The sequence below is a fragment of the Charadrius vociferus genome, unplaced genomic scaffold (genome assembly GCF_000708025.1).
Source record: "Charadrius vociferus isolate BGI_N301 unplaced genomic scaffold, ASM70802v2 scaffold60, whole genome shotgun sequence".
Lineage (NCBI taxonomy): Eukaryota > Metazoa > Chordata > Aves > Charadriiformes > Charadriidae > Charadrius > Charadrius vociferus.
Window position 1 is genome coordinate 110,659 of NW_009646524.1, and position 11,370 is coordinate 122,028.

Below are 11,370 nucleotides of genomic sequence, written 5' to 3' on the forward strand. Positions count from 1 at the left end.
GCCTAACTCTAGGTGTCCCAGGGCTAAGGAGACTTCTATTTCTGCTTGTCTATAAATTGAATGATGTGCTCAGGCAGATTAGTCTCGATAAATATAGCGTGATTCTTTTCTTGATTCAGATTGGGAAAATAGCACAGAGATATGTGATTTATATTTTTTTTTATAAAATACACTTGTGTTTTAACAACTTGGTTGGTTCTCTGTTTTTTCTTCTTGCTATTTTTATTGCAAATTAAAGGGTGAAAATGAAGCTGTATTGTGTCAAGCAAGTGTATTGAGCAAAGAGGAAAAGGAACAGCAAGAGGCACCTCAGGTGCCCTGTACTTCTGAAAACATATTGTGTGAACAAAGCAGGTGAGGTTAGAGTTCAGCAACTTTGCGTTTGAAAAGTTTTCATCTGGTGTGTAATGAGACACCTTTGCAAGTGTCAGTTCTTTTGTTCATTGTTACCTGTTTCCCTAGTGTTTAATTTTCAATACCTTCCAGCAGCTTCTTCCCATGTTTTCAGAGCACATTTTTAGTTGAGCCGAACTAGTTGTCATTGCTTATCTGGTACATACTTGATCTGTATGAGCTCATAGCTCTTTTTGACCAAGGTTTTCTTTTATTTCATTTGTCTTTGCATATACAGCAATCATACATATAATGTATATAAATTTTGCAGATGTCACAGATCTGTCTTTCATTGATCCCAGTGTGATCTTCTAATTTTCTCCTCTTCTTGTTAAAATAAGATCTTAAGCATGCATGAGACTGCAGATACTTTGATGTTGGTATGGTTATCAACACAACTTTTTTCTTGATGTTAAAAATGCCTTGACAGAGAAATCTTGTTATTCTCTCTTATGTCTTCTCGCATGTTAACCATAAATGCCCAAAATGAGAAATATATATTTGAACAGATAATTTTCTTTATTTTAAACAAAACACTTTATCAGTCTCTAACCCTCTTAAGTGTTGATTCAAAACTTAATGCAGAATTGCTTTTTTCCTTTCCCAACCAAAGTCAAGTAACTTCTTTGTTTGTTTGTTTGCTTTAAATTCACTAGTGCTGAAAAATCCACTTCCCAAAAAGGCAAACTGGATGCTCTGAAACCAGGACAATTCATTATTAATGGATCTCCAAGAACTAGACCAAACCTAGAAAGAACATATAGCGAAAAAGAATCTCTGGTTGCACAAAAGCTTGCTGCTCCAGTTGAGGAAGAAGCACATAAAAGAGAGAATCTGCCTATGGCAGAAGAATCTGAGGAATCTCTTTCCTCAAAAGTGAGAATTCTGTTCAGATATTTCTGACTATACTTTCTGATGTTTGGTTCTGCACCAGCAGTTTTTAAGACATCTAAATAAGCTGTTTTAAATGCATAATTAATTTTGAACTAGTAAGAATTACATTCTTGTTTAATATTTTCACCCTAATATGAGGTTTTCTAAAATTCTGTTAATGACACGTTTATAGTATCTAGACTTCTGTTAACAAATCTAAAGACTTCACTTAAACTTTGAAATTTCAGTCATGTTCATGATACATGAATAGTTACCTGCATGCCATATTTTCGTTGCTGGGTTTCTTCTGAACTCCTTGGTGGTTGCTTATGAAAGACTATGTTGGTTATAGTGTCTGTTTTTATTAGATAAATACCTTCTCTAAAGGAACAAAAAACAGTGATGGGTACCATAAACTGCTTGAAAGTTTATGAGCAAAGTTTTGCCTCAGGTTAATGTCTTGATCATAACTTGCAATGTTTTATTTTACAGGTGAAGTACTTTGTGCTAATCTTGTTGGGTTTTTTTTTTCCTCAAATGTAAGGATGACATGGAATTATTCTTGTTTGTGGGGAATTTGGCCAAGAATGACAATCTAGACATAAATCCAAAAAGTACAGAGTCAGAAACACTCTGTTCCTCTAAAAAATCACCTAACTGCCACAGCGAGGGAGAACAAGAAGAACTTCTATGTACAGATGCTATTGGAAGTGTTCATGGTACCATAGAAAGGTAAAGTTCCCTGTTGACAAAGTAAAAAAGCTCTTTAAAAACTTAGTGTATTTGTCCAGTTGTTTTCATACAGCACTTCCTTTTTGAAGTATAGGCTCTGAGCTGTACTGGTTGTTATATGCTACATGCTGTGAAGGTCACTAGGTGGCAACCTTAGGTAATACAAGTTTTTGGCAGAACTTTTCTCAAGGATGTTTTCATTTTTAGAAGGTACCTTGCAGGTGAGACTAGAAGCAAGTAATCAGAGTTTAGCTATCTGAATTTCTCAGTATTACATTCTTAGGATGCAGTGAAGTATGAACGTGGACCGTAGAAAGGAAGACTGAGCAGTGCCATTTGCACTCACTTATAACTGAGAAGTGGTAGGTAGAAAGTCATAAAAAGAGCTTGCTGCCTTAGATGTACTCTGAGTCTCTTCGCTTTTCCTTCCAGCGGGAGAACTTCGTGCAGTGGTATGTAGTGTGCTGGTTCTCTGCGGGAGGGAATGCTTTTTATGTATTTACCATATGAAGCAGATAGTGCCATTTACATATAACAGTTCTGGATTATGTTATAAATTACCTTTTACTCAGTCTTAACTGATACAGAGCCTTTACACCTTCCCTTCAGGTATTTATATACGTTGATGAGATTTCTACACCCGTTCCCAACAAGCCTTCTCTTCTCCACGCTGAACTGTCCCCACTCTTTCAGCCTTTCCTCATGGGAGAGATGCTTTAGCCCTTTCACCTTTGATAGCCCTTTGCTGGACTCTCTCCAGTATGTCTGTGTGTCTCTTGTGACAAGTTTTGGGTGCTCCAGTATGGTACTCCAGGAGTGGCCTCAACAGCACTGAACGGGGATGGGAGGGGAAGGACCACTTCCGTCGGTATGCTGGCAATGCTTCTCCTAATGTAGCCCAGGGTACCATTAGCTTTCTTTGCTGCAAGGGCACACTGCTGGTTCATGTTTAACGTGGTGTCCATCCAGGTCTTTTTCGGCAAAGCTGCTTTCCATCTGAGCGCCTCCCAGCAGGTACTGATGCCTGGGGTTATTCCTTCCCAGGTGCAGGACTTTGCACTTCCCTTTGTTGAACTTCTTGAGGTTCCTGTCATCCCACTTCTCCAGCCTGTTCAGATCCCTCTGAAGGGCACCATGACCCTCTGGTGGATCAGCCACTCTTTATAGTTCTGTGTTATGTGTAAACTTGCTGAAGGTACACCCCACCCCATCATCCAGATGATTAATGAAGATGTCAAACAGGATTGGACACAGTACTGACCCATAGACTGTGCTCCTAATTACTGGACTCCAACTGGACTTCGTGACACTCATCACCAACCTTTGAGTCCGGCCATTCAGTCAGTTTTCAGTGCACCTCCTTGTCTGCTCATCCAGCTCATATTTCATCAGCTCCTCTATGAGGATGTTAGGGGAGACAGTGTTAGAAGCCTTACTGAACTCAAGGTAGACACTGTCTACTGCTCTACCGTCATCTATCAAGCCAGTCATTTCATTGTAAAAGGTTATCAAGTTGGTTAAGTGTGACTTCCCCGTGGTGAATCCATGCTGACTACTCCCAAGTCACCTTTGTGTTTTTCATGTGTCTGAAAGTGGTTTCCAGGATTAGTTGTTCCATCACTTTCCCAGGGGCTGAGGTAAGGCTGACTGGCCTGTAGTTCCCTGGATCCTCCTTCATGCCCTTTCCTGAGACATGAGTTTAAAAGTGCAAGTTTTCTGTCTTACTGATCTGAGTGAATAGATGTAAGAATTTCTTCCTGTTTAAAAGTAGTAGCACCTTGAGTGCTGGAATTAATGAGTATAATGTTCCTATGGTTGCTTAACTTCTGAGACTTATGGTAGCCTAGCTGAAACTTTCTGCTTTACCTGACGACTTAATGTTGTTTTTCCAAAAGACTTTTCCAAAAGCAATCAGAAAGGTCCACTACTGCAGAAAAGCTGATTATCTCCTTTTCGCATTGTTTTTTCCTTCCTTTATTTTTTTTAAAACTTCACTAACTAACTAAAAATGCAGAAAACTTGAGTTCATTTTGAGCTGGAAGTACTAAATATTTCACAGTAAACCAAACTTGTACAGTGTGTTTTGTAGTTCCTGAGAAGTAAAACTTGAAAAATGCTTTTGTAGGTCCAATGATAAATTAAGTTCTGGAGAAGAAAGTAAACAGAGTGATACAAAACCTTTGCATCAAGTGAGGGAATCCCTCTGGAACCCAAGGACAAACCTAATGAGAGTTATTAGAAAAAGAGCTTATCCCAAAGAAGGTGAAAACAGAAAAGAGGACAACGCTGAGAATAAAAATGCAGAAGTGTGTTTAGCGTTAGAAAAAACAGGTGTATCGTTGGTAAGTGCTGATCATGTTTTTTGAACCAATTTATATCTCAATCCTTGTGTTTAGGTTCTTAGAATCATAGATGGCACAGAAATCCGGTCTATGGCTGTGAAAGGTTAATGTTGTTGTTTTTTTTTTTAATTCACTGTTGGAAATTATGCTGAATAAATGGACTTAGATTCTAAAAACTGTGGAAATATTTAATATACACTCTTGTCTTAAGTTTTACAGTTTATATGGTCAGAAGCCTCCATTATCATAAGTAAGTGCTAACACTGTTACCAATTAATTTAATGTTTGTTATTCATTGAACAATGGAAATTAAGACAGCTGTCTAACATCAGATATTACCTAAAATCCATATAAGTGTACTTGTAAGTTGAAATGTAAGTGAACAAGTCCAGACCACCTTCTGCTTAAATTTCCTCAACAGGCCTAACCTAGCCCAGACTAGTTCCTTCTCTGTCTAAAGTTGCAATACCTGAATCGAGTTTATCTGGTGTTCCTTATTTTCTAGATGGATCACTAAAAACTTTCAGTTAACATTATTTTCGCCAACCATCCATAGTTGACAGAACTGTGTTTACTGGTGTTTTTTAGGTTCTGGGGTACAGTTCTCTGTGTGTGTATGTTGAATAATATTTAAATGCGGTTCTGTAAACTATTGTATTTTTTCCTTCCTAGTTTGTTCCCAGGGCAGAAAAAGTAATTTTTCCTTCCCTCACATTGTGCTTTGAATTAATAGGTGGCTTTAGAAAATGATTCATCTTTCCAGCTTCTGTAGAGTTGCTGCTCTTAAGTTCAACGTGGCCTTGGTCTATTAACTAGCAGCAGCACTGGGAACTCAGGCATCATACAATGACACTTCTGGTATAGAGCCCAAAATTAAAGAAAATGGGATGGCAGCTGGACATGTTTTCAAGTGCCTCAAACTTAGTTCTTTAAATCTTTTTGTCACCTAAACCAGTTAAAAATGTTTGGCACTTAATACAGTAGTTAATTGTCTTCTCTGTTCAGCAAAACTCCAGTAACATAGTGGAAACTACATCCTTCTCAGACACTACAAGAGAACAGAATTTCACAGACTCTGTTGAAGAAACTTCTTGTAAAAGAATCAGGCGGGATAGTAGACTCCAGTCTCCAGACATATCATCAGAGAGCGAGAGTCAAGTAGAACAAGAAGATGATTCTCAGCTTTCTACCTCTCAGGACAAAAATTTAGACAATCTCACAAGGTAAAACAATACCAGCTTGTAAGCTTACCTGATTGGTTTTGGCTTTTTTTTAAAAAAAAATAATTATTAGCCATATGTGAGCACCTGCAGGATGTCAGTCCTTGTGTCTTCCATCTGAACTCTACCAGACGCATGCAGGTATCCCTATGTCTCTTACCTTCCCTGCACTCTCATGAAATGAACAGAGTGAGCACTCCCTCCAACCCACCCCAGGGTCCACCTTTGATTTCAACAGGAATTCACTATTTTAAAGGGGAGGACTTTGAAGTACCCATATTGGGGGCACAAGGATTATGGGATTAACCTAAACAGAAACTCTGTCCTGGGTGTCCTCTGCTGCTATGTGTTTTCCGTCCCCACCAATTTACCAAGGAGGATGTTTTTGGGGAGAAGTTTGGAATTACTTTTGGTAACCCAAAGTGGTTGTGCTCATCATTTGAAGGGGGAAATAGTAAGCATCTGATTATTGAAGATATTGCTGTCTGAGAAACTGGAGCAGGTAATTAGTTATCATCTAACAGTTCTAGTTTCTAGACATTAGTCTGATCAACTAAAGTATCACAGTTTGGGGCTCCTAGCATAGCTTTAGCAAAAGAGAACTGGAAATTTTGCCTTGACAAAAAAAGCATGTGACTTCCATGTCCCTCAAAATGAAAATTAATTCAGCCTTTTCTAATCAGAGAATTCTGTATCTTGTAAACTTAATTGTGCAGCTTTCCAACACTGTGAAACTGCTTAATAGACATTTACAGTCAGCACTTTGTGCATACATTAAGAAACTCGGATTTCTGATTAAATGATACATGGATGCATTTTTATCGCTGTATGTTAGGAAGTAAATAGATTGTATTGTTGGTGACAGTGATCCTTTTTTATTCATTGACTTTGTTTTGATTTGTGGTACCCCTTTTTTGGAATGTCTTAGATGTCATTGTTTTTTAACATGCTTTTGTTCTGTACTTTAGAAAGCAGTCCAGAAGGTCATCAAAACGGATAGTGCTGCCAAAACATGTCGCGGAGCTAAGAACGGCTGCTTCTTCTGCCTCTGAATGCAAGGCTGATTGCAGTGAGAAGGGGAATCAAAGGCAAGAAGTTAAGCTGAGTGTTACTAGAGGCAAAAGATTGAAAACTATGCATAGAAAGAAATCTGGGAAGGAGCACAGAAGTTCAAAGACAACCTTGGTGACCCTCCGGGCTTCTCAAGAGGAGGAGGAGGAAGAAGAGGCAGATGACTTTGAGCTTGATCATGAAGATGAATGCTTTTCACCAGAGGAAGTAAACAAAGCTCCAGTGTTTGTTCCTATAGGTCTTCGATCTCCAAAACCTATTCCTGTTCAGATAGAGGAAACCATGGAGGAGGTATTGTGTAGCTGGGTTCTGCATATGTACTTCTGTTTTGATTGCTTTAAACAACTTTTATTCTAATCATATCTCTGAATACTTGGGTTGTATCACAATTTAGTTTAATTTGTTAAGAATGGTGTTGAGAGTAGCAGAAATATGTTACTTGTAGTTGGTTTTGAACAAAATACTACATCAGTCTGAGGTTACATTATGTTTTTGAACTGTATATAGATCTGCTGAGTGCTCACCAGTTGTTTATTGGGATTGAATGTAGGCACAGACTACCATGCTTACTATGTGTTTTGAGGCCCAAGATGCAACAAATGGTGCATTTAAATTTTACATTTGAACATTAGGAAAGGAGGGAGTGAGGGAGATGTTTCTGTATATGGTGTCACCCTCGCCAAGAAACTTTAACTGTGTGGTGGGCTGATCCTGACCAGCAGTCAGGCACGCACACAGCTGTTTGCTCACTCCCCTCTCCTGTGGGACCAGGAGGAAACAGAAGGAAGGTAAGAAGACTTATGGATCGACATGAAGACAGTTTAATAAGTGAGGCAAAAGCTGCATGTGAAAGCAAAGCAAAATAAGGAATTTACTTGCTGCTTTCCATTGGCAGGCCACTTTCTGGAAAGCAGGGCCTCAGCCTGTGTAAAAGTCACTCTGAAAGACAAATGCCATGACCACAAATGCCCTCCTCTTCCTCCTCTTTGCCTGAGGTTTTATTGCTAAGCACAACATCATATGATATGGAATATCTCTTCAGGTTAAATTGACCCAAATACTGGGTCAGTATTTCCCAGTTTGGATCAGCTGTCCCAGCTGTGTGGTCTCTGGACCTCTTGCCCACCCCCAGCCTACTTGCTGTGGCAAAGAGTGGGAAAACAAAAGCTTTGACATTGTGCAAGCACTGTTCAGCAACAGCAAAAACACTAGTGTGTTATCAACACTGTTCTAGTCATAAATCCAAAACAGCACCATGTGGGCTGCTATGCAGAAAATTAACTTCATCCCAGCCATGCCCAGTACAGTCCTCACCCTTTATTTCATACCATTTGTGCCATGCTCAGGTCCTACACTATATTCAGTACATCCTTATTAACCACAGCTTCTCTTCCTGTCCTTTTGATATATACATGGATATCATTCCCTTGGTCTGTGGGCCACCCCCTTAAAATGTCTGTTAAATGCCCTTTGAGTTATTTAGTCCGTGCCTTAGGCTCCATGTGTTATGTGGTTGCTCAGGAGAGGTGGCATGCTGTGTTGAGTTTTTGGGTACCAAAGGCAGCTCAGGTTGGTCACCACTGCACTTGCCTGGTTTCTTGTGAGGCTTGTCTTCCCTTGATTCGTGTTGTTCTTGTTATAGTGCCTACTGCAGCATACAACTCAAATAACAGGTTAAAAAAAATTTAAACATATATCTGTTAAAATCTCCAGCCCTTGTCCCTTTGGTTCAAGCTGTAGAGTTTGACATTGCAATGGACTTCACTCCTTGTCCATGCTCCAGCGTGCGTCTTCCATCATCTGCAGCCCATTCAGGCATGTTCCTGCTCTGCCTGGCATGGGCAGATCCATGCGCCTCAGTCCTTGCTACTGTCAATGAGAGACTGTTGAGATCTTTGTCAATTTTTTGCAAAAGCTGTATGTTTTGACTCTTCCATGGACCATTTGTAGAGTCAGAAACTTTAAGCCTAGAGTGCAGACCTATATTTTAATTGTACTCTTAGACTAGAATGAAACTCGAGACTGTAAGACTGTAGCAAGACTTGGTACCCTATCTGCTAAGACCAGTCACTTAAAGAGGAGATGGCACACTTTGTCATCAGGGCACTGCTGAGGTTTGGGAACAGTGGACTCTGTTCAAGGCTTTGAAAAGGATTGTGCTCAAAGGTTTAGACATTTATCTATTTTCCCCCCTATCATTCAACATGACTTCTTTGCTTTTTTTGTGTCTTCTAACCTATCTTACTCAGTGATGTGTCTTCACAGCTCTTTTTTTTTTACTTACTTTTTGCTTCATTCCAAATCTGTTTAGCTGACCTGTTCCATTCGTGTCTCAGATCTACATCACTACTTCTTTCCATGCAATATTGAGACAAAGAGGTACAGTTGTGGGAGGGTGCCTCTCACAGAGGAGAGCTATCAAAAATGGAGGAGTATTAAAATGGCAATCTTATTAGCCAATCCATCCCAAATGGAGACAACTTCTTGCATCCCTTATTTTGAGCCTGTGCCACCAGGTCCAGATAAGCTCCCACTACTTTTTTTTTTTACTTTTTTTTTTTATTTTATTTTTTAAAACAGAACTAAAATGCTTGCACGTTATTCTAAACTCCAGGCCACGAAGTAGGTGTGTGTGAAGGGAGGGGCTGGTATGATAACCCCAGCCTAACGCAGGAGGATACACATCCACAGCTCCCCCGATGACCAAGACGAGAATGTACCCTGGGGGAGTTTGCTATGGATATGTTCTTTTTACTTACTACTACTAGTCATCTTGCTCTCTTCTCCCATTGAAATCCTGCTTTTTTTGTCTCCTGAATTGATCACACTGTTTTTCTTTGTGTGAAACAGCAAGAGAATTTAAAGCTCAGTCAAAACACCAAGGGAGACTCTAGAGCAATAATGGGCAGGAAAGTGGTTGCACAGAAAGTTTTGCCGAATCCTTTCATTTCAAAGATGGGCAATATATTACTGTGGGGATGATGACCAGATGTCCTGATTTAACGCACATGAGCCATGAGTACTAGTATGGGGACTGTATTCCTTAGTCTTACTTGGAAAAAGGCTGAGCTGTTTTTCTTTCCTGAAGACTTAAAAAGCAGAAAAACTGTGAAAGCTAGCAAAACCCATTTGAGGTAAACAGCCACCATGAAAGACCTCAGCTGCATAACTTAGTTTGGTGGAGTACTAAGTAATTAGAAACAAGGTCTTAGGTGGTCTGATGCTTCCAGTTAGTTACAAGCAGCACTACCGGTTCTGCCTCCAGTTCACACAGCTGCTGCCTTCTTAAATCAGAAGGTATATAATATAAGACTTGATTTTTGGGAAGGATCCCACTAAATGTTCAAGATCTGGTAAGTATATGTGTTTTATAAAAGTTTGCATTTGACAGATTTTCTTTCAGCACTGATGAACTGAAATACTTTTAAACCTATTTCTACAGCTGGAAATATCTGTGAATATACCAGATGCACAGGTGGTTACTGATGTTGAAAGTCTCTCTCATGCATCTGTCCAGCCAGTGGTACAGACAGAGGAAAAAGTAAGCACCTCAACAGCTGTAAGAATGTCTTTCGGTTTTGTGGTTTTTTTCATAGCACATACAAATCTTACGTGGACAGTGTCTGTTTGCCATGTCAGCTTCTAACAGTGTAGCTTACTTGTGGGACTCTTACCTGTCCCACACAGATATGAGGGACACAGCTATGGCAAAACTATGAAAGTAAATATTGACAAATTTAAAATACCCTTTCAAAGCCAGAGTAACCTTTGAGCAGAGAATTTACCTGTAAGCATTAAATTTAAATTGTGTACTTGTTTTTTATAGAACTTGAATATTGTTTTTCTTTTTATTTAAGGAAACAGGCGTACCTGAAAATCCAGAGGTGGACAAAGGTAGATATGAAACAATCTTGTTCCTATCTTTCCTGTTAACTTACTATCAATATGTAGTTATTGTTGCTGGAAGTTTGGAGGTGTATATATCTTACCAAAAAAACCTGCTCATGAGATACTGGATGCTTTTATGTTTGGAAGCAGTTTAAACCATTTTCTTTCTTACTGTTCTCTATTAAGTACAGTGACCAAGCATTGTGAGGTTCTGTTTCCCAGGATTAAGATGTGCCCTTTGTGTGTCCTGTCTATCAGTTTCCCATGCTGTGGTTAGTTGAACTGGAAGAAAAGGAAACTTAGCAAGTGCTTACTTGCAGCTTGGTTGATGCCCACCAAGCTGCTCTCCCACTCCTCCTCCTCAACAGGATCACAGGAGAGAAAAAAAAAACAAAACAGCTTGCCACCTGTACCCAGTACACCATTAAAGGGAAGAATGTTGCTGCTCGGTGTTTTTAAAATAGTTTGAATTTAGTGGATGAGAATTGCTGTCTCTCTACAAGCATCTTGATCCATGAATGGCAACAATTTTAAAAATGCATATTTCACTATATTGATGATAGTGTCAAATGCTTTTTGAATTTGGGTAAGTGGATTTCTGGTTAATGCACTTGTGACTTTTAATGTGTGTGAACAACTTTGCAGGAGTTAATGATGGGAGCGCTGAAGCTGCCATGACTTTACTTGCAATGGGTGATCCAATGTTCCAGTTAAAAACAAGCACTGAAGGTATGATCTGATTTATGGACAAAGCCTTGCTTGTACTTTCAGGGTCCACTTAAGGAGGGATGGAGCAGTGGCTGCAAAGCTCTTCCACATGCTGCTGCATAGCAGGAGGGTAAGAGGGTTTT

The 11,370-nt window shown here is 39.5% G+C and overlaps 1 protein-coding gene across 1 annotated transcript in view; it reads left to right on the forward strand.

The window, feature by feature from the left end:
• The window catches only part of BDP1 (B double prime 1, subunit of RNA polymerase III transcription initiation factor IIIB), a 48,827-nt gene that overhangs the window by 24,326 nt on the left and 13,131 nt on the right, over positions 1 to 11,370 (forward strand). Inside the window, 7 exon segments of the mRNA XM_009885314.1 lie at positions 239 to 354; positions 4,124 to 4,340; positions 5,346 to 5,563; positions 6,529 to 6,922; positions 10,074 to 10,190; positions 10,489 to 10,525; positions 11,165 to 11,248. Of these exon segments, the coding sequence (XP_009883616.1) occupies positions 239 to 354; positions 4,124 to 4,340; positions 5,346 to 5,563; positions 6,529 to 6,922; positions 10,074 to 10,190; positions 10,489 to 10,525; positions 11,165 to 11,248 (1,183 nt within the window).